We start from the raw sequence: 23,616 nt of genomic DNA on the forward strand, positions 1-23,616 counted from the left end.
GCATGTAAAATGACAAATCTGTCCTTTCAACTCCCCCCTCCCCTTCTTTTTTTCTGACCGTCAATCTTGCTCATCTGAGCCTTAAATGCACGCATGTTATAATCCTGGCCCAAAAAAAAAAGAAGCGTGTTGTAATCAGCCAATACAGTCTTGTTTTCCTTCTTGGTACAAGATCAGCCAATAAAAGTTCGTGAATTTGAATAGTACACTACCTCCTGTTCTAATTATAAGAGTTAGTTGACTAATTTGAAAAGATTAAAAAAGTAAGTTGAGTTAGTTATTTGTCCTAAATAGGTGTTGTCTTTCCTAAAATATCCTTGCTAATCAAGTATGTTGACTAAAACTATCATTGTTAGAAGAGCTAATTTGAAAAAAAAAATGTATTAATATGAGAAACAAAATAGATTGGGATCTTATATTTATGACCAAAATAAAAATCAAATAGGATCTTATATTAAGGATCAAAGGAGGTAGTATTTGGTTATGTATAACAATTTTTGGATATCATCCACTTTATTCCTCATATGGCAAATCGCGAAAGCCAGTTATTTAAGTTGCTAAAAGAAAGGAAGGGAACGAATAAAAGCAGTCCAGTTCCTCAAAAGAGCACTCATCCCAGAATGAATCATAAGGATCAAGCGCTAGTAAGAGAAGAGCGCACTGCTAATTCTCAGGATCCTTATTCCTTACAGCCATAGGATCCTTATCCACCATATTATTCCCAGATTCTTCACCCGCTGAAACAAAACCCTGCTGAATTTGACAGAAAAGAGATGAAAGCATCTGCAAATTATACTGGAAATATTCCCAAATTATTCACAGTTTAGCTGCTGACACTCGGGAAATAGTCCACTTAGCTAATAAATTTAGCAATCTTTGTAAAAGTGTGCTTGTCCTGTTAGTGTCAGTCATGAGGTTATATTTTAGCTTTATGTCAACTTACTGTCAAAAAAAGGGTATCCACCCTTCACAAGCCCACACCAGTATAGCATTTTTAAAGAGTGTCCCTTTTTTTTTTTGACCGGAAAAGAGTGTCCCTTATTGCTTTACGGGTTATGGCTTTATGAGTTCAACCCTTTTTCACAGAAGCTGACCCAAGAAGTTTATTTAGCTAGTGAAATATTTTCAAAGCGTGAGCTAATAAAGGTTTTGAAGGTGAATAGCATATTTGGTGATATATGTTTGGGTCAATAGGATTCACGCCGATCCCCTCAGCCCTTGTTTGAAGCCTCCAAAAAAAAAGCCCAAAACTAAATCTCAAATTAGTAAGAAAAAATTTATAACGAGGTAAACATTAATATTAAAATTAAAGCAAGAGTTGTCATTTCTTATTCTAAATTAATTTTAAAAAAATATTGGCCCCAGTTTAAATATCGAATTCCAAACTAAAACTCAATAAAATTATAGAGACCATAAATCAAATCTTCATAAAACTACACATACCATAATAAATATCAAAACTTAAATTGGATTAAATTATAAATTTAACTATTTATACTCATAATTTCTATATTTTTTTTAGATTCTTATATCTCAATCCTCTACCCATCTATTGGTCAAAAAAGAATTCTTTACCCATCCATTACCCTAATTTCCCAATTTTTTCTTCCCCCCTCAAATGGCAGGAATCAAAAGCTTCCAACTTCATCTTCCTCTATAATTTGGAACCCATTCCATATTTAACATGGCAGTTTCCGAAAATTGAGAAACGATCAAATGAGTTACAGGCTGAGAGTACTTAACCAGAGACGATTCCAAGGAGCGTGGTGAGATCTGAGCATCAGTTTTAAAAAGCTCGATTTTCAATAGCTTCATGGAATTACCAATCAGCAATTTTGCAGTTGAATCAGCTCATCATCTGCTCAGATCTTTATACTCTAAATCGCAACCACAAGTCAAGTCGAAATCAAGTGTAAATCAAACATAAAACAAAAAGGACCGCACGCATACTAAAGGGATCGATGATCATGGAAGAATACAACTCACTGGGAGCCTAATCTTCAATCTCAATGTTAGGGGCCGTTCTACTCCTGTTTCTGCTTCACCCTCCTTCCCCAACTCTTCCATTATATAGAGAAAGAAGGGCAACGGCAGGCGGTAGCCTGGTTAAACCCTAGCGTATTATACGCATTTGGTCCCATCTTGGCAGCGTCACAACTTTTGGTCTCACTTTGGGCCCATCTCTTCTGCAAGGATGGGCCTGTTGGATAAATCAACTTGGCCCGTAAAACAGTTGGCCCAAAATAAAAGTATTACATCCTGTTCTTAATATAAGATCTAATTGACTTATTTGATACGATTAAGAAAGTTAATAAATCACATTAAAGTATTTACATCTATTGTTTTTCTGGTTTTTAATATAAGATCTAATTGACTTATTTGATACGATCAAGAAAGTTAATAAATCACATTAAAGTATTTACATCTATTGTTTTTCGCTCAACTAATATGTTACTCTTATAAATTGTTATACAATTTAGGAAAAATTAATTTCCCAGTTCTTAAACTTAAATTTTGAATCAGGTCTTATATATTTTTTCACTTTTAATCAATTCTTCTTCTTTCTTTCTTTTTTTTTAATCAATTCCTTTAACTTTACACAGTTAGCTCCCTTAGTCCTTACCGTCTAAAACTGTTTAAAATGGTTAACACTATTGGGCATTCAATTGTAAAAACAGAGGTATAAAAACAATAATGTAATTAATCCGGAGGGCGTAGTTGAGCGGTTAGGACTCATCCTCCCTTAACCAAGTGTCAAGGGTTCGATTCTCATCTTGAACATAGAAAAGCTTTAAAATCTAGGACCAGTTGTTCCACAAGCCAGTGAAGGGACATCCTAATGTTTTCATAAAAACAATAATTTAATCAAAAGCTACTCTTTTACCATTGACGTCTTTTGCACATTGGGTATTTGAGTTCTTCCTTTCATTTTACAAAACTTTACATTACAACCCATTACGTCTCCCCTTTCATGGTTATCCTCTTCGGCAAAACTCTTATTAGGATCAGCTCAACTCTCATGACACCCATCAAGGCCAAACCTATACCACTCTTTGTCGTACCTGCGGCAACTCCCATAGCTTCAATTTCTTCCACAGGGAGATCTTCCAGTACCTAACTAGCAATACCAAGACTTCGCCTTCAATGAACATTAATCCAAATCAAATAGTCCTTTCTCGCTATTCAATTTCATTTCAAAAAGAAAAAAAGAACGAAGTAGAGAAGCCATTTGTCTATGCATTCATGGTGTTTATCATCACCACCTTCTTTCCCATGCCAAACCTTGAAGAGGAAAGGGCTATCCAAGAAGAACTCTCGCTTCTTTCTCTTTCTACGAGCCACCCATTTGCCAGATTGTCGCCAAAGTCTCCAAGAACCTCGAACGAACCCTGGCCCCTACCACAAGTGTAAGAAACACAATGGATTCTTCATCAAGTTTTCTCCATACTTCTGAAAGGTTTGGAACCTTCTCAAATGTTCTATCGGGGACTTGAAGCGGCGTTTTAGTATTACCTTTGATCTTATTAAGAGCTAGTTGACTAATTTGAGAATATTAAGGAAAGAAGTTAAATTAGTTATTTGTAATAAATATGTGTTGTCTTTCCTAAAATATCTTTACTAATTAAATGTATTATTAGTTAGAACTATTATTATAAGAAGGATTATCTTGAAAAAAAATACATAAATATGATATATAAAGTGGATTAAGATCTTATATTTAAAATTAAAATAAAAATCAAATAAAGTCTTATATTAAGTACTAGAGGTAATATCTTCGATTTCCACTGGCAGCACGGATTTGACTCTCCGTCCGATGGATAACGATGACCCACTTCTCATTTAGGTTTGGTCCTGCACAATGATTTTATCTTTCCCCACCAGATGCTTAGATTTAATTGTCTACCTGTCGGCCAAGTCAGCATTGCTTAACAGTGTTAAATATTTTTAAACGGTTTTGACAGTAGTAGGGACTAACATTAATAACGGATGAAACTGAAAGGATTTGATTTTTAAAAAAAAGTTAAAGGGACCTGATTCAAAACTCAAACATAAGGAATGGGAAATTAATTTTTCCTATAATACATGTAAGTATTAACATATATATTATAATTAAATAATTTAATAATTTTTTTAATTAATTAACTAGATTTTATATCAAAAACAAAATTTAAAGGATTTGATATGAAGGGAAAAAAGGGGGAACTTGATTCAAAACTCAAACGAAATATAGGGACTGAAAAATTAATTTTTTTTTATAATCTAACGATACATATAAATATTAAATATATATATTATAATTAAATAATTTCATTTTTTAAAATTAATTAATTAGATTTTATATTAAGTACAAAAATACATATAAATAAGCCGAATTTGGCCCCAGCATTTGTTATAGGTACCTACTCCACAGTCCCTAAATTTGACGCACCTTTCTTCTCTCCTTGTGCGGGTTATGTAATGTATTCTTCAAGGAACAAAAAACCGGACCGGAAACTAAACCGGTCGAGGCAGTGAGTTAAGGGTCACTGGTCGGACCAGGGGTCGGACCGGGGTCGGACCGATCATATTAAAATAATATAATTTAATTCAATTATCAAATCATCATTCTAAATTTCTAATTTCTAACACTTCTGATTATTACCTAAACAGTAATGGAGCGGAGGAAGCAAAAAACAATCAATCAAACGCAACTCTAACATCTAACACTGTGCCTCCGTCTCCACTACGAGTACTCAAATAACCAAACCTGAAACCTCTCGGCCAGTGAAGCAACTCGAAAGGCAGAGCAATCCGGTGAAAGGCAGGAAACAAAGCAGAAAGGCAGAACTCTCATCTCAAGTGGCTTCAAGTCAGCTAGAGATTTTTATTTCCCCTCACTTCCCATTTCCCACACCTCTCGGCAGTGGAGAAAGGTTGAGAAATCAGAGATATTTGTCAATTTATTCCTAAAATCACAACCTAGCTGAAAGGGGAGGGAATGTTTTTCGAGCTTACCCAATGTGCCAAAACCAGTATGATTGATTGAATTTGAACCATGCGAGCAGGAAAATCTAGGATTTGGAGAGGCGACCACCGTGCCTCCTCTGTCTCGACTCTGCACGACGCACGCCAAAACCTAAATTTGACGCACCTTTCTTCTCTCCTTGTGCGGGTTATGTAATGTATTCTCTCAATGCCTCTCTCTCTCTCTCTCTCTACACACAATCTTTTTTGTTTGTTTAATTGCTTATTTAATTTAAGTAGTATAATTGCTAACGCTAGCATCAAACTATAAATATATATATATATATATATATTTGTCATCCTTCGCCTGAAGAAAGAGACTTACTCATCTATTATATTCACGGATGGTCGAATATATTATTTGTTGAATATACCATAAGAAGTATTGTGATCCTGTTTTCAAAAGTATTTTAAGTGATAATACTAAATGCATTGTGATTATGTCAAATGAATGGATGAGATTATATACAAAGAGAAGAGACCATAGAGAGAAAATATAAAGGGAATAAAAATTTCTTGTATATTTTGGTTTTTCTCTTTTTCCCCCTCCCTTGAGACATTGTGATTGCTAAATTTTTATAAAAAGAGTTTTCAAAAGATTCTAACTTTTTTATATCTTTTTTCAAAAAATTAATCTTTTAATTCTTTAAGTTTTAGCTGTAAATCCTTTAACTATGATTTGGTATAACTCAATCTCCAAATTTTTAATTCATTTGTAACTCAATCTTTAATCTTTTCATATTTAATAATTTAATCTTTATCATACATAATTTATTTTTAATCCTCAAATAATTATCCTACATTGCACAAAATATTATTTAACACCATTAAAAACTGCATACATGTGATCCAACTCAGCTCATATGTATTTAACAAATTTCTTAAGCAAAAAAACAAAATCATCTCATCATCGTCTCCTCCTTCCTCCTCTCCGTTCCAGAGCCTAATCTACTTCTTCACTCACTCCTCGAATCTCTTCTTCCTCCTCGCCTTTCCAGAGACATACACATGCGAATGTACAGCATCTAAATTAATCTAAAAGAAAACCAGTATGAATTATAGAAGCAAGAATTTGATGGTGCTGTTTCATAATTTTGTCTGGGTCTTCACCATTTTTGCTTCCCATGTGGACTACATAAATCTGAAGTGATCCAATCCAGAATTCCTAATTCCATAATTTCCTGTAAGAAAAACTAAGCAGCGGAGATCACCTTTGCACAGGAGCACATGGTCATCTGGGCAACGTACGGAAATGGAAATCCTGGGAGGTGAGTACCTTGGGACTCTAGAAGGGTGAGGAGGAAGAAAAAGATGGTGAATCGGATGTGCCTCTGGAAGAGGGAGAAGAAGACGATGAGCTAAGTTTTTTTTTTTTGCTTGAAAGCTGAGTTAGATGACGTGTGCAATTTTTAATGGGTTAAATGATTTTTTTTTTGCCGTGTAAGATAATCATTTGAGGATTAAAAATAAATTATGCATGATAAGAGTTAAATTATTAAATGTAGAAAAATTAAAGACTGACAAATGAATTAAACATTTAAGAACTGAGTTACACTCAATCATTGTTGAAGGATTGAGTTATAAATGAATTAAAACTTAAAAGATCAAATGAATCTTTTTTCCCCTTTTCTTTTTATGATTCTGGGCAAGCAATGATAATTCATGACCTGATCCTAAAATGTACAGAAGCCGCTATGTTATATTTTATATTCAATAAACATGCCACTGTAATCTTTTTGGCTGTATTCAATTTTAAATATATATATTTATATAATAGTTCTTAGTGTATTGATGGTCACGGGATGAAAGAATGAAACAAAGTCTTTTGTACTATCATGGTAATCATTTCATCTTCTATGTTCATTTCAGCAGTAAGTAATGCCACCAGATAAATGATTTAACTGTCATTTTCACAACATATACTTCATATCTTCATGAACATGGTCCAAATCTTTTGCATCTGCATTAGAATTATTCATTAAATAATTTGCTTTATGACATCATAACTATACATAATATAACTACTAAGCTACCAAGCATCCATCAAAAAACAAGTTTCCATTATAACAAGAAACCTTTACCAGCATTTACAACGAATTGCTTGCATTGAAATCATCAACATGTAAAAATGGCGCAGCTTTTATCAACCATAAAGTTATTGCTTTAAATAATTTCATATATTATGTTACTTTTTATACCATTCCCTCCAAGGGAAAAAGAAGGATAACTAGTCGAGCAAATGAAAGTACGTATAGATGGCCAAATTTTGCACCAAGCCATTTTTGCAGAGCTAGTTACTACTGTTCTGAAACCAATGAATGACAAGAAGCTGTCTGTCCATATATAAGATATATATATTGTATTGGTACAATCACTACATGACATATTTAACAGCATAGTAAAAGCTGTCAAAGTATATTGACTCGATGTCAATTTGAAATAATGTTATATATCCATATTTCAACTCAATCTTTATATTTTGACAGTCATTACCTTGTATATTCTTCTAATGCGACACATAATTGCATCAGTGCAATAACTTTCAAAGGATGTGCAGAAGAATTTACCACTGTTTCCATCCCATGTCTGCCTCTGCTAGGCTACTGTGTAAGGTAACAAAGAGGAACAGCTTACATCACTTCCATACCTTGCCAAGGAGGAGCTATCAATGGGATATCGATATGCCTGGAAGCTTTCAATCAAAAATGACGAAATCCATGCATGAAGGGTTTCTTAGCGTTCGCAGCGTGCACGATTCACGTTAAACTATGGTCTGGCCAAGCACAAAGGTAACTAGACTCAGCTCAATGAAAAATATCGTGTTGACAAAAGACCGGTCAACTGTCCATCCGAAAATTGTGATTCCTCCAGGATTAGATTGCAAATACATCACTGCAAATTTAAAGGAATGCTTAAGCAACAAGTCTCAGTTCATACAAAACAAGCGGACAATCTACTTCCAATTCTTTAAACCAGAAGCTACATAGAACATGATCTGTAAACTTCAAAAATGCTTCATAAAACAATAAATTCCAGATGAAGCATGATTGGAACACCCAATGAAGAAAAATTGAATTAGACAGGAAAGTCTACTGTAAAAGAAGTAATCTTGCTAGCACTAATAATCTCAATGGGAGATGCAAAAATAAGAAATTGAGTTCAACAAACAAAAAAATGACTTATGGATTCTTTATGAAGGCAGAAGAATCCCCAGGTAACAGCATTTGCAACGTTAACCTCCAGGTTTTCATTCTTTTATCAAGAGATGACATATTGGTTGCTCGTACCATGCAGAAGAAGATTCCCAAAGTCAAAGACAAATCAGCAGTAGCATAAATTAATGCTGGTTGAGTCTGGTAAGACTGCTATCATCAAATCACATATAAACGCTGGTTTTGATCCATGACGATGAAGAGTGATATAGATGCATATCAGATGGAAATGTCATTTTACGGGAAGTTAAAACTTAAAATAGATATTTAGTATTCTCTTAGATGAACCATGTGCGTCTTAAGCTGGACTAAACGAACACAATCAGCCTTGAATATTCAGCACCAAGAAAAATACAAAAAATCACAACTTGTTATCCATGAAGAACTACAAAGAGAAAAAAAATTTCTAGAGTTTTTCAGTCAAAATACAAACACAGTAGATGTTTTAGGGAACAAAAGTTTATGTATCAGTAATTATTTCAGGCCCTGATGTATGAGAATTCTTGCATGGCTGAAGCAAGTATTCTATGTGAATAAATTAAGTGGTAAAAGAAAACAATGTCCATGCTCAAAATCATAGCCACTTGTGGCGGAGCAATTTAATACATCGATGTTTATGTATAAATATGCCGTTATTATCACAAATTAATATAACCAACTAGATAAATTCAACATTCTATGCACAAAAATTCGTTGAGTAACATACCAAAGGCTTGCCTCTTGTGCTGTGATGCCATATAAGAAGCCAGCTGGGTATTAGTAGACATCCCAATGTAATCCAATGACTCTACGTCACTTTCAGAGTAATCCAAATATAATGAATTCAAACGGTTTGCAGCCTCCAAATTCCCTAAGCTAACGGAATTTCTCAATTGAGATGCATCAGAAGAGGTGCACGTTGCCAATGCATGCCATCTACTAGCAAGAGAAACTATGTTTTGAGCTCTATGAGAGATTCTTGTAGCTGCATGCAGGCAAATAATGATTCCAACGACCGGCAGAAGTGTAGAGACCTGAAAGGATAAACAGATAAAAGAAACGGAATAAACTTGCAGTGAAGGAACTTTAAATCTTAACAAAAGCAGGAAAAGCAATGAGAAACTATTTAGATCCTGGAACTAAGTAACTCCTTAATGATTAGGATAATCGAACTTACAGCAAAATCTCCACCATTTGTTAAAGAAATTATTCCCCCGTATACTGTGATCTGTAACAGAGTCACGAATTGGCTAGTTGTGACAACCAAGAATTGCAGAAGAAGATATATTCTGAACCTGTGGCTTATTTTTGAGAGATGATAACGCAACCGTATGTGCTCTTCCATGAATACTAACACATCAGATTCCCTTTCTAAGAGCTTCCCATAATCATCGAAGTGGATAACTTGCAAATTGCAGACCAAGTGAAACAAAATGCTGGCTGATAGAGAGATTGTACTCACATAAGTCCAAGATATTGTTAAAGCTAATAAAATAGCAACTGAGAGCCACCATGACTCACGACGTACATATATAAGGCGAATGATTTCTCGGGCCATCTTCAACAGGAAACATGGCAGTAGCCACAGAACGAGCAAGCGCATAGACTCCTAAAGGGGGAAAAATGAAAAATACAAGTCTTAACACTGCTTAATGGTGAATCCCCTACCCCATTGATAGGAAAAAAAAAAGGAAGGTACAGAGCGGAGCAAACGGATCAATGGAGCTCAGCTTGTACGTAGAAGACAATGGTATCAAGAACCCCAAGATCATAAAATTGTAAAACTGACATAGATTTACACCACTTCTGGGAGAATTTTTATGAACTAGAGCATGGTGACATTTCAGAAGTTTGCAGTAATGATCACAGTGATGTAACAGAAACAAATATAATAAAAAAACATAAATTTGTAAATGTGCAGATAATTTTTACACTGATTGGCCACATGTGTATACCTAAAAAACTTGAATTTGCACACCGAAATTTGTTTAACGTAATCTTTGTGAAAGTAGAATTTTTACAGTGATTGGCCACACGTCTATACCTAAAAAAACTTGAATTTGCTCACCAAAATTTGTTTAACGTAATCTTTGCGAAAGCTGGCTATTTGCCCACTGTGACGGTCAACAAAGAGGAACCTCCTTAAACCGTACTTGCGCAGATTATGGGAGAGGCAAACCAAGGAGACGGCGGCGAGGCACGCCTGAAGGGCCACAACGTCCATCTCAAAATTCCTAATCTGATACTTTTCACAGTTGGAGCAATCACTGAAATGAAGCGCCAATAGCGGAACTACCACACCGACAGCCATGAACGCACTCCAAGACAGAGCAAAGCCTAACACCGAAGACTGATTGAACCCAAGTACAGTGAGAAACGTTTCCAAACGTCGAAGTGTTTGATCCAGTCGAACCTCTTCATCATTCTCTTCTTGTTGTGCTTCATCTACTTCAATGTCGTTTTGATTCGGATTTGAACTTGAAGCGAGAAGGGGCGTCAAATAAGGAACTTGCTCTGGTTCTGAATCGAGATTGGCCATGATTCATGGAATCAAATCGGCGGATGAAATATCACCGTTAAATGTGACGAATAATGGCATGCATTGTCGCGAGAAGTTGGTGCTGGAGAGCGATTTCGGACGCCGAAAGTGACAGAACATGCTGAATTCTTCTCTCTCTGTCTAGTTTCAGCTTTAGTCTGCTTCCTCAAATCTCCAGGCATCGTAAGAGAAATTATAAGGTGTTTCGCGAAATTGTGAGCTTCCTTAGTTGTCTTCGTCTTGTGGTGACGCGTGGCTTACACCTTTTCATGGTCCCACAAATTTCGAGGCCCAGACGTGCGTAAAAGTGACCGTTGCTTAGAAGTTAGAACTCTGTTTTTGTTCTTTTTAAATTCATTTTAGCACTTCGATTTTTTTTTTTCCAAGGACATTGTCACTGTAAAATATTCTGTAATTTATTTAGTATTTTTAAGTGTTTTTGTAAGTGTGCATAAGACTTTATTTAGAACTTAAGAGTTCAGGTATTTTAGAACATAGAGTTCAGGTATTTATGGTGTTTAACGCAAAAAAATATTTTAAGATGCTAAATCAATTATTAAATATTTTAAAGGCTTTAAATACTTGTAAAAATATTCTAAAATGTTAGATGAAAGAATGTTAGAAATATGTTTTAAAAAAACAAAGTACTTCTTGGATTAACCGTAACTTTCTTCCTTTCCATTCATGGATTTCGTGGATCACTTATCAGTGTTGGGGATTTGGAACTCAACGTCTCGCCTGAAGGAAACAATAAGAGATACAATTGGCATCATTTTGGCAATAAATGAATAGTTGAACTGATAATTACATAGAATATTTTTGTAAGCATAACCTTGAATATTACTACTCCCATACTTAATACTCCTCCTGTCCTTAATATAAGACCCATTTAACTAATTTGATTAGATTAATGAAGTTAGGTAAGTTAGTTAATTATAAGAAAAGTTACACATTTTTCCTAAAACACCATAATCATCTTTCTTAATACCCCATCTTCCTCTTCTACTTGATTATGGTTGAGGGATTATTCATAGGGGTACTTTAGAGAAAATTGATAAATATAAGAAATGGGTCTTATATTTAGGACCAAAACCAACTCATGAATTAGGTCCTATATTAAGGACCGGAGGAGTATAACATTTACTTGATTAATTTGAAGAAATTAGGTAAGATAGTTCAGTTAGTTATTTGTAGTAAATAAATGTTGTCTTCCCTAAAATATATTTATTAATCATATGTGTTTAAATTAGCTATTAATAGTAACTTCTTAATATATACAACTACTATAAAAATTACTTAAGGACAAAATAGATAAATATTAAAGATAAAGTGAATTGAGATCTCATATTTAAGACTAAATTAAATATCAAACTAGTCATTATATTAAAAATTGAAGATAGTAATTGAATTTTGTAATATTGCTTATATTTGCCTACCAATGAAGTAGCAGCATTGGCCAATATATATATATATATATATTTATAGACATTATGATTTCGCATTATTTCTTATTTTTTTGAAAAAAATGATCAACCACTGCAGAGCTCCGATTTTTTGCTGATGGCCACCGACATCCAGTAGTCCGAGGTTTTTTGTTTTTAAAAATAAAGTGGCCAAAACAGAGTTTAAACTCATGACTCCTTACTACACCAAAAAAATTATCACCACTAACCCATCTAGTTCACTTAATCATATGATGCAAGTAAAAATATGCGACAAAACAAATCGAAGTGTTTAACTTTAAATGAACAAGTGAAATTTGGAGATTTACAATTCAAATTTAAAGATGTGTAAGAAACATAAAGGAATTCACAACCCTCAAATACAAGTGTTTAGATGCGAGTGAATTAGTGAAATTCAATCATTTACAATCTAAATTCGATGATTTACGAGAAACATAAAACAATTTACAACCGCAAATACAAGTCTCTAAGTGTAAATAAACAAATAAAATTTAGCAATTTATAGTCAAAATTCAATGATATACAATCCAAATTTGACGATTTACAAGAAACTTAAGTGAATTCCCTTATGTTTATATTTCTTGTAAATCAATAAACTCAGGTTATAAATCGCCAAATTTTACTTATTCGTTCACATCTTAAACTTACACTTGAGGTCATAAATTTTCTTATTTATCATATAAATCAACGAATTTGGGTTATAAATCGCTTAATTTTACTTGTTTAATGACACATCAACACTTGCATTTAAGAGTTATGAATTCTTTTATGTTTCTTGTAAATCATCAAATTTGGATTGCAAATCACCGAATTTTATTTATTCATTCACATATAAACACTTGTATTTAAAGGTTATGAATTCTCTTATATTTCTTATAAATCGCTAAATTTTGGTTCTAAATATCAAATTTCACTTGTTTATTTACAATCATACACTTGTATTTGTTTTGTTACAGATTTTTTTTTTTTTTGCATTTTGTTTAATTGTGCTAAGAGATCATGAGTTCAAACCTCCATTAACCATCTTATTAAACAAAAATTCTTCAATGGTCGAAGCTCCAGCGGTGGTTGATCTTTTAAAAATAAAAATAAAAATAAAGTGAGGGCATAATTGTTCTTCGCTTATAATTTTTAATTTTATTTTAGTCAAAACGGGTGCAGTGATTTTTTGAATGTTTTTGGAAATTAAATTTGTTCAACAAGGATTAAGTGAAATTCTCCCTACTTAAAATTTTAAGGTCAGTATTTTGTTGTTATTAAAGAGAAAAAATATTTTATAAAATCAATGGATTAAAATGAAATATTTATAAAATTAAAAAATGCATTTTTATCATCTTGAATTTTAATCCAAAGGAAAAATAAATAATAACAGTAGTGGAATGTCAATGTCAACCACAAGAATATTAGACACAAACAAATGATATCGCACTTAGTGAGCCACAATTTACATGCTTTCTACAATATTTAAAGTAGAATTAAAATTAAAATGGCCTATTGCATCAACTTCTCTCGCTATCTTTGTCCCCTGAACACCGGGAATTCAAAATAAAAGAGCGATACAAAATTGCTGAGATCCTCTCTCAATTCTTGAGAAACCTAAAGAATGTATAGCATCTCAGAGATTTCATTTTTATTTGAATTTAAATATAAAATCTTAATTTATTTTATTTCTCATATTTATTTATATTTTTCTAAAACAGTTCTTATAGTGGTTGTACATATTAAATATTTTATTAAATAGTAATTATAATTAATATACTTGATTAGCAAGAATATTTAGAGAAGATAACAAATATTTAATATAAATAATTAAATTAACTAATTCTTTAACCTATTTAAATTAGTAAACTAGCTCTTTTATTAAATATTAGAAGTAGTATTATATACACTGTAACTACTAGCTGGTACAATACAACCAATGAGAGTGTGCCACCATACACCTTCTACAATATTCTAAGGAAGCAATATACAACACGTATTTACAAATTGGGAAAACCATATTGGAGGTACTTATACTTTTTTTCAATTTTCAATTTGGTACCTATGTGTTTTTTTGTTCTTAACTAAATCTTTATTTTTCCTCTATTAACATCATTAATCCTTATGTAGAGACTAAAAATATCAATAGAACAAAGTTATAAGAGCTAATGTTGCTAAAAAGATAAAATTAAATGTTTAATTAAAGGGAAAAAACACATAGGTACCAAATTAAAAATTAAGAAAAAGTATAGGTACCTTCAATATGGTTTTCCCTTTACAAATTTCATAACAGACTAAAGGCTATTAGGCTGACTACTGGACTTGGGCTTGGGCTGGATTAATGAATTGGAGCTGGACGTTTTATCTTTATTTCGAGAAAATAGAAGTTTATATTGAGAAGAACTTAATTTATTCTCTTCACCGTGTCGTCAAATATAAAATATTTGGGCGAAAGAAATCAGGACCCTCATGCCACCTGAGCATGCATAAATTTAGGTCCCAATCTTTTACTGCCTATATTTTGTGACAGTAAGAGGGTGATGTTCCCACTTCAGAGTGAACTGTGGTCTTGTAAACAAGTGGATTTTTTTTTTTTTTTGGTGATCACTTATGGAAGAAGATTCAAGAATAACTCTAAGTGTATGACATCATTTCCATGAAGAATAGTTTCTGCTTGGCTACTATAACTTGATACATTATGTTGTTTTATGAATAATTATGAATCATTGATTGAGAGACGTAAATTTTAAAAAGAGGAATGGGTTTCATTTTTATCAGCATATTGTTATCACCTTAAACTATTTCTATTTTCTTTTTTGTAATTTTAATTTTTAATATATATTCTTGCATCTTGTAAGCAGAGAACAAAACAGTAAATCACAAATAAAAATAGATATGCATGCTTACATCTACAATTTTTCTGCCAACAAAATGAGATAGAAGCAACAATCAAGGTATTGAGAATCAAACTAGTCACCAAACCAATCAAAGCAATAATATGAGGGTTAGCAATCTAATCGGAGTAGGATTGAGGTCGAATTAATCATAATTAGAATAATACAGTTTAGTTAAAATAAACAAAAATATTTATATATAACCATAAAAAGCAATATTTAAATAAAAAAGGCATTAATTACAAGTAATTGAAACATTCATACATAAGACACATATAATCTAACAAAATAGAGTCACTAAATCACAAATACGATGAGCTTCTATTTTCTTTTCCCCACTCAATACAATGTTGTTCCAGGCTCAGCAAAGGGGAAAAATTATGTAAAATCCAATCCAATTGACCTGTTCAATCCAAATGATTGACGGGTTGCACTAGGTTAATCCCAAATAAATCACGTTGATCCCAAGTCAATTAATTCCCATTTTCATTGGTTGACCAGACTGGTCCGGTGACTAGGTCACTAGTCCGACCAGCCAGTTCGGTCCAGGTTTCAATACTTGCGCTAACGAGAAATCAAATAGATATGCTATTGGGAATTCCACGACCTGTTACCCCTGGTCCTGATGACCGAAGCAATAGTTCATAAGGAGGAACGCCAGCACCACTTCTGTTCTTCAGACGGACGTCTTTGTTTCTTGCATTGATTATATCTTCTATCTCCTCAAGTCTAGCAGAGAATACACTAAACAATTTATGGATCTCTTGGTCATTGATCCAGTGAGTATGCAATGGATTCAATTGACCTAAATACTCTTCATCAGGGGAATGAGTGGACAATGTGTCCTGAACTGCCATTATTTTGGTAGCTTGAAGTTGAGTAGGCAATGATGATAAGAAAAAGTGCTGAGGATTTTGAATTAACTTCTCATAATGAAGTTCATTTTCTTGGGGAATGAGTTTCCTCATTAGGGTAGGACGATTAGGCACATACCCTCCAAAAGGGTATTGTCCAAAGTTTATTGCAGCATGTTGACCTGACGCTACCCAAATCATCGTGGAAAGTATGCCAGAGAGATCCTCTTTGCTCTCGAGTTTAGGCCACCAGGGCTCATTCTTTTTGTCGTGATGACCCTTATGTTTAATTTCATTCCACCATGCTTGGAGCTCGAAATCAGATGTGATAGAATTTGAGTCAGAATAAAAGTGCTCAACATATGACTCTACCCATTCTTTTATGGCAGACCAAATTAGGAGTCCATCTGCAGCGTAGGGGTAGTCTTCAATCACCAGTTTTACACCACATGGCATTGAAGGGTCTTCTACAGCCATTCCCCTAGGAACAAAAGAAAAAGAATCAATATGCCACTGGTATTGTCAATGTCGTATTCCCTTTGGTCTCAAATACAAGATACTGCAACTAATTTACACATACCAAGGAAATTGGTTGGAGACAGTTTTTTGTCATTAAATTTTTCCTGAAACAAAATTCTTTCCACACTTACCCCTTCTAGCCAAATGATTAATTTCTCCCTATAAGTCTTTCTCATGCTTTGGAAATCACTCTTCTTATTTTTGTGAAAGATTCATAATTAGGGTTAAAATATTTAATGCACCAAACAGACCCCTTATGTTTTATATTTTGGGACGAAGAAACCTTCCTTCCAATGTCTTGTATTTGAGATCCACAGGAATAGTTGGAAATAAAACTAGAAGAAAGAATAGAAACACATTGGACACAGAAAAACCTATTAGTGAGCTAGCAAAAAAGAGACAACAGGGGAAAATTTGAAAGCTAGGAGTTTTTGTCATTGAATTAGCGATACAAGCAAAGTTTACCTTCGAATAAGATCTGCTGGAAGTGACTCCATATCAAACCGCCACATATTCTTGTAGGCTGCTGAGCTAAGCTCCATTGCATACTTTCCTGGACTGAAGGAAGCCTCAATTATTCCCCCTCCATTTATTAGATTCTGTCGTGCTAGTGCATTAATTTCCAGTGTGTAGCGCATATGAGGATGTAGCAGCTTGTAAATGGGGTGCATTGAGCTTAGCTGTCTATGAGTGGCAATTATATATGGCTCCATGCATGCATGAGTCCTTAACCTGCACATTAACAAGTACCGAAACATCTTCATTTCAGCCCATTATGACAATGTCCACTTTCTCTGCTGAATAACTAAATTTAAAAGGTAAATTCATTCAGAATTATCATGAACTTTTACAATTGTAGAAGCACTATAGATACGATGTATTTTGGAGTTTTTCCATACTGTTCGAAATCAGCTTTTTGTGTTGTCTTACCAGTGATTTACTAGTTGATGGATACCAGCATCATTAGAGCAAACATGAGCTTTTGCTAACTTCCAAATCCAGTGTGCTGTAGCATCATGGCCATGTGTATAAACCCGCTTATTCCCTGGTGATGATGGTGTTGGAGGAAGAGAAAGCTCAATAGCAATAGGCCGCAGAATACACTTGGGACTATGGAAGAGAATTGTCCTTGAGGCATAGGCTTTCCTCCCAGGCAAAGAGTTCATCTTCTTGATAAAAGGCAAAAGCATGTCGTGGAAGTCTAGGATAAATAGTCTTTTTTCCTCAATAGCCTGCCAATGTAAAAATAAGAGGTAGAAGATAATGGGGTTTGAACTTCTATTAAATAAACAAGTCAGGCGAAACTAGAAAAACAGAAACCTTTTCCAAGCTCATTCCTCCAATTTCTTGTTCCAGTAGTTCCTTGGTTATTGCTGACTCTGAAGGACCATACTCAACAGGATCTAGTTTGCTGCGAATAGGAAATTCCTGTGGAAGACAAGTAACAAAGAAATTATTAACGGTATTGCTAACAAACAAATGAAAACATCAGTAACCATTGATTGTTATTATAAATATTACATTCAACAACTCAATATTTACTGGATTCACCCCAGCGAGAGTCTGCCTTGCAAATTCGTTGTCTCGCAGCCAAGAGAATCTATCCCCTGAACAGGTATAAAAACTAGTACGGATGACGAGAATGTGTTTTTCAGACTTGTTAAAGTAGACGTACTCACTAACATGAATGAATGAATCTCATATTAACATCACTCATGAAACTAGAAACGGAACTAGCAGAAGTAACATACTCTTTATAACAGCTGGGATGTCATATTTTAACAATCTTTCTCCAACACTGACGACCTGTTTCATCATCTTGCCCAATAATAGATTCTCTAACATGTTTTTATGCTCTTCACCTCTCAGAACAACTCCATCAATATAAAGCTTGTCAATCTCGGAAAAGCAGTTAAATGGAATGTCTGAACTTGACAGCGTTGCAGCAAGCAAAGGAATAAGATTGTGGAACAGAGCTTTCACCCTTCCAGCAGAGAAAGTATCCTGCTTGATTTCTTCGAATGCTTCATCACGAGGCACGTATACAGGATGTGGCTTTTCAATTCTACTCTCAGTCAGTGGATCTATTCACAACCACACCAACCATGTTGCTGGTAAGATCAGAACCGCTTCTCCAAATACCATAAATATATATTTAAAAGGCAGAAAATATTAATTCAAATTCGCTCATTCTCAACTAACTATTTAGCCCTTGAACTTGTATGATTCAATACTTCAAACCTTTTGTCTTTCTATACTTCAGTCTCAAAACACATCAGAGTCAAATATTTGGAAGACTAAATCATATAAGATCAAGAACTTAAATAATATATGCATGTATATGCAAAAATTGTTCTTTATTTTTTTAAGAAAAAAATATTAAAAAAATGCAATATATACCTGTGGAGGTTGGGGGCCGACCGGTTCTACAACGCCTCGGGTAAGGCCTTTCGTCACCCCCTACGACCGGTCTAGCGATGTCCTGGTCCTTGTCAGGATTTCCCAAGTCATTGTAAGGAGCATAATCGTATATTCTATCATGAGGCTTTCTCTCTCCTTTTCCAGTACCTCTGATGCTTAGCAAATCTTCACGTCGAAGATCTTTAATACCAGCTGGTGTTTGTGATGGTAAGTATGCCTGTTCGAACACTAAGATTATGTTAGCAGAGAAACGATAACTCCACAAAAAATATCACAATCTACAAGAAATTTAATAAGCGAAAGAAGAAGGTAAGGTTAGGGTTTTTTCACTTGATTCTTGAAGATGATTCTACTTTCAGGATTGTCATTGCGAGAATGGATCCAAGTATTTGCTGGGAAGAAAATGGGACCTCCTTCAAAGCCATGAATGATGATCTCCAACAAGTGGAACTCCTTGCCATGAAGATTGGTGATGAGAATGGCACCGGGGGATCCAAAGTCGCTTGGGACTGTGAAATCAGCAGAGTATTCGACGATGTAAGAAATGTTCGACGGCTTTGGTAGCCACCCTCTAACGTTCGTCTGAATGCTCTTTCCCGAATTAGTGACTGGGAAAAATAAGATAACATTAAAACTTAAATGGCAGAAAATTAAATTAAATGAAATGATTTGACCACCTAAATTGATTAGTGACTGGCCCTGTTTGGGTATCCCAAAATCGTGGTTTCAGAAGCACTTTTTCGTAAAACGAAATAATTTTATCCACATATTTACTTTGTAATCCGTAAAAACACTTCTGAAATCATAGTTTGGTTTCTATCCAAACACACCCTAAATTCACACTATATTTTAGAGAGAATTACTGTGAAGTTTCAAGAAAACAACATAATTACTAAATGGCAACTAGCAAGTAAATAGTTATCATTTATTATCCTATAACTTATTATTGCATATTGCTCTATTATTATTGAGATTTCTTAATAATTATGTTTCTTATTTGAGATTTCATATCAATTCTCCTGACAATTTAAAGTAAATATTTAAGAACACTTATTTCTTTTAAAATAATTAAAAACTAGAAAGTGTTTTTTTTCTACATCAAATTAAAGAATTAAATTTCTTTTTGCCTTTTTAAGAGAAAAGTTTATTCTTAAGTAAAAATTATCTGTAAGGTAATTAATGGTTCCCCTTTTTTTTTATTAATATAATACAATAAAAAAACAGGTAAGAGAAAACATACAACATATTTTTTTCAATAAACTTTCCTTAATTTTAATAGAAGCAATTGTGAAAAATTTTAAAATTTTTTTTCAATTTAATACACTTATTAATACGCAAGAATCAAAGAATGTGGTACAAATAACTTACATATAAAAACAAAATGCTCTTTATAAGGTAAAGAGAGAATTGTTTTTGGTCATATTTATAAGCACATTATTAAATTTAAATATAAATATATTATTTTACTTTTTACTTATTATTATGTAGATTGTTATTTTTTTAAAAAAAGTGTATATATATTAAACGGCGTTAAAATTAAAAATTTGTTTAAATTTTAAAGTAGAATTGATGAGATTTAAAGCTTTTTTTTTTTGGTTCTGATAAACTATGATAGAATCAGAGAAGTAGCATTTTGCATATAAAATAATTAGATAAAATATGAGAAGTAAGTTATATTGTTTATGAAATACTACCTCCGGTTCTAATTATAAGAACCAGTTAACTAATTTGAGGAGATTAAGGAAGTAAGTTGAGTTAATTATTTGTCCTAAATAGATGTTGTCTTTCTTAAAATATCTTTGCTAATCAAATGTATTGACTAGAACTATCATTGTTAGAAGGGCTACTTTGGAAAAAAATGTATACATATAAGAGACAAAATGGATTGAGATCTTATATTTAAGACCAAAATAAAAGTCAAATAGGGCCTTATATTAAGGACCGGAAGTAGTATAACTTCTCCTAGTTAGGAGTTGCTTATGATCCTAAATGTAAGATATTAATCCATTTTATTTTTTATGTTTATTATTTTTCTAAACAAATTTTTTTATCTTATAAATTGATATACAATTTAATGTTACATAGAGGTGCTCTAGGGAGATTATGTCACACCTATTAGAATTAAATAATTTATTTAGATTTTTAAAATTTATTTAGAATATTTAGATAGCTCTTAAGTTAATTAAGTACAGTGCAGGAGGAAGAGTATAATTTATTTTTTTTGACCGAAGAGCATAATTTATTGCAGGTTACACATACGTGGCATGATATATGCGTGCTTGAAATTATATATAGTACATATATGGATAGTGACACATGAAATTGATGATTCATCAAAGAATTTTGAGATAAGAAGTGTTATGGGAAGCGAAAAAGATGACCACCTTTTTGTTTCTGTCACCACTAGCATGGAATTATTAACTGATTATTGAGGCCGGTATGTAGAAGCTGCCAAACCACAAAGATCCAGCCAGCACTTTCTTATATCCCATCTAATATACGAAATTAAGTAATAATCCTGAATATAAGAACTATTTAACTAATATGAGAAGGTTAAGAAAACAAGTTAAGTTAGTTATTTGTTACATATAGGTATTGTATTTTCTAAAATATTCTTACTAATTAAGTATATTGGCTAAAACTATTATTATTAGAAGGATCACCTTAAAAAAATGCATAAACATGAGAGACGAGGTGGATTGGGACATTATATTAAGGACTAAAATAAAAATCAAATGAGATCTTATATTAAGAACCGGAGGTAGTATAAACAATATGTCACTTTAATAGGGTATCAAAAATAATGTTTCCTCTATTTTAATTTATAAGACATTCTTAATTTTTAATTATAAGACATTTTTTAAGTTAATATGAAGATCAACGAACCTCATTAAATATACTTAGCTACACTTGAATCTTTCTGAAGAAAAATATAAACTTTTAAAAATGTCTTTCATTTAATATGAACCCCAGATTAATTGACACCTAATAAATGAAGAATATTTTTGAAACAAAGTTATTAAGGAATCATTATTTTCTACAAAATATCTAAAATAAAGCACTATCTTTTAATTAATAACGTCCTATAAGTATGAAGCTGACTAGAGGGAATAAATTAAAAGAAAATGATAAAAATAACACTAAAATGCCAATTAATATAAAAGCTAGATAAGTAATTAATAAATACTATAAAAATTAATTAAATTAATTGTGTGTAATAAATATGTGTTGTTTTTCTTAAAATATTTTTGTTAATCATATATATACAATTATCATGAAAACTACTTTAGAAAAAAAAAGTATAAAAAACATTATAAATTTGAGTATTATATTTAATATCAAATTAAAATTTTAACTAATTTTTATACTTAGACAGAGAGGTAATATTATACCAAAGTGAAACATTATTATGCCTTCCTAGTTTCCACATCAGCAGATATTATAATATATCATGTAAACCAATGTATGCATGCAGGATGTCCCGGAGTTTGAAAATATTAAACTAATTAATTAATCAATTAATTGTGCAGTGGGTCCTCGACCCTCAAATCCATGCACATGAGAGGCAGAAGAAAACAAAATACCAACCAGCCAACCAAGAAAACAGATTAAAATAAAATTGCAAGTGAAAGAATGTGATTAATCTAACCAGGATCGATTTCCTCACTGATGAGCTGAATCTGGATTCCCAGGCCGAACCCGTTCACCAACGATTCCCACTGATCTTCCAACTTATCAGTAATCTTCTGCTTCATCTTCTTCCGGATCGTCACTACCGCCCTCACTTGGATTCCTTCACTTCCAGAAGAAGTTGACGACGGCACCGTTCCATCGGCCGGAGACGTGGCGGTATCAGCCGTCTTGCCGCCGCTACTGCTGCTGATCACGGCTCGAATGCTCGTCACATTCCAGTTGACGACCCGAGACCCGCTGGGAGCCAAGATACGGCTCTTCCGGCGTCTTCCGGTGAAAGCACCGGCGTGGGTCGCGGGAGATCGGCGGAAGGCGTTGTCGGAGAGATTTGAAGCAAGAGAACTCGCCGGATTCAGCACAAACATATCTCTTGATTATCAAAATCCGTTGAAATCTTTAGACCTAAATATAATCACCGTGCAATGTAACGAACTTAATTTTGGAGGAGAAGCGAAGAAGTGGAGAGAGCAGAGACTCCACTTGGTCTTCGTCAGCGGTGAAAATGGTAGGTGCGACTGGGTAGAAAGGAAATGCACATGGTTTGTTTATTATAATTTCACATGGGACGCAATCTATATTTAAATACATTATTAAATTCGTATATCTGTATAATCTATATTTAATTCTTCCTTCTTGAGTCATTAATATAAGAGCTAGTTTGATACTTATTTTGCTTGTAAATTTAAAACTCTAATTCACTTTATTTATCATATTTATTTATTTTTTAAGGTAAGTCTTATATAGTAATTTCACATATTAAATACTTCATCAAATGATAATTTTAGCTAATAGATATGATTAGCAAAATATTTTATGAAAGACAATACTTATTTATTACACATAACTAATTAAATTTATTTTCTTAATCTATTCAAATTAGCCAACTAATTTTTATATTAAAAACTGAAGTTATTACTATTATTTAATATAAGAATTACCTATTAATTAATTTGAGTAGACTAAATAAACTATATAAATTATTTATATATAATAAATATGACATGAATTTTTCTAAAATAGGGATATAACATTACATACTATAAATTGACTTATAAGTTA

General features: G+C 33.0%; 2 protein-coding genes and 1 non-coding gene across 4 annotated transcripts; all 3 read right to left on the reverse strand.

The window, feature by feature from the left end:
* Window positions 1-1,401: 1,401 nt before the first annotated feature.
* On the reverse strand, window positions 1,402-23,015 carry LOC114746460 (lipoxygenase 6, chloroplastic-like). 2 transcript variants are annotated; one of them, XM_028934678.1, is made up of 11 exons: window positions 22,514-23,015; window positions 19,195-19,472; window positions 18,844-19,081; window positions 18,195-18,527; window positions 17,965-18,050; window positions 17,764-17,871; window positions 17,374-17,675; window positions 16,909-17,175; window positions 16,050-16,405; window positions 14,727-14,737; window positions 1,402-1,985 (listed from the first exon to the last, which is right to left on the reverse strand). In XM_028934678.1, the coding sequence occupies exons 1-11, from the start codon at window positions 22,920-22,922 to the stop codon at window positions 1,983-1,985; spliced, it is 2,391 nt and encodes a 796-aa protein (XP_028790511.1). In that variant the 5' UTR covers window positions 22,923-23,015; the 3' UTR covers window positions 1,402-1,982. The 2 variants fall into 2 exon arrangements, with proteins under 2 accessions (XP_028790511.1, XP_028790510.1); XM_028934677.1 differs by lacking the exons at window positions 1,402-1,985; window positions 14,727-14,737 and having other exon boundaries at window positions 15,622-16,405.
* LOC114746462 (small nucleolar RNA SNORD36) lies at window positions 1,775-1,864 on the reverse strand. The gene has a single exon (XR_003740284.1). It is a non-coding gene; the product is annotated as a small nucleolar RNA SNORD36 (small nucleolar RNA).
* Window positions 7,261-10,844, reverse strand: LOC114746461 (uncharacterized). Its single transcript, XM_028934679.1, has 4 exons — window positions 10,264-10,844; window positions 9,373-9,804; window positions 8,923-9,229; window positions 7,261-7,896 (listed from the first exon to the last, which is right to left on the reverse strand). Exons 1-4 carry the CDS (start codon window positions 10,732-10,734, stop codon window positions 7,766-7,768), a joined length of 1,341 nt encoding a protein of 446 aa, XP_028790512.1. The 5' UTR covers window positions 10,735-10,844; the 3' UTR covers window positions 7,261-7,765.
* Window positions 23,016-23,616: the final 601 nt, after the last annotated feature.

The sequence above is a fragment of the Neltuma alba genome, unplaced genomic scaffold, assembly GCF_004799145.2.
Source record: "Neltuma alba isolate B1F8T4 unplaced genomic scaffold, ASM479914v2 tig00005015_pilon, whole genome shotgun sequence".
Classification (NCBI taxonomy): Eukaryota; Viridiplantae; Streptophyta; class Magnoliopsida; order Fabales; family Fabaceae; genus Neltuma; species Neltuma alba.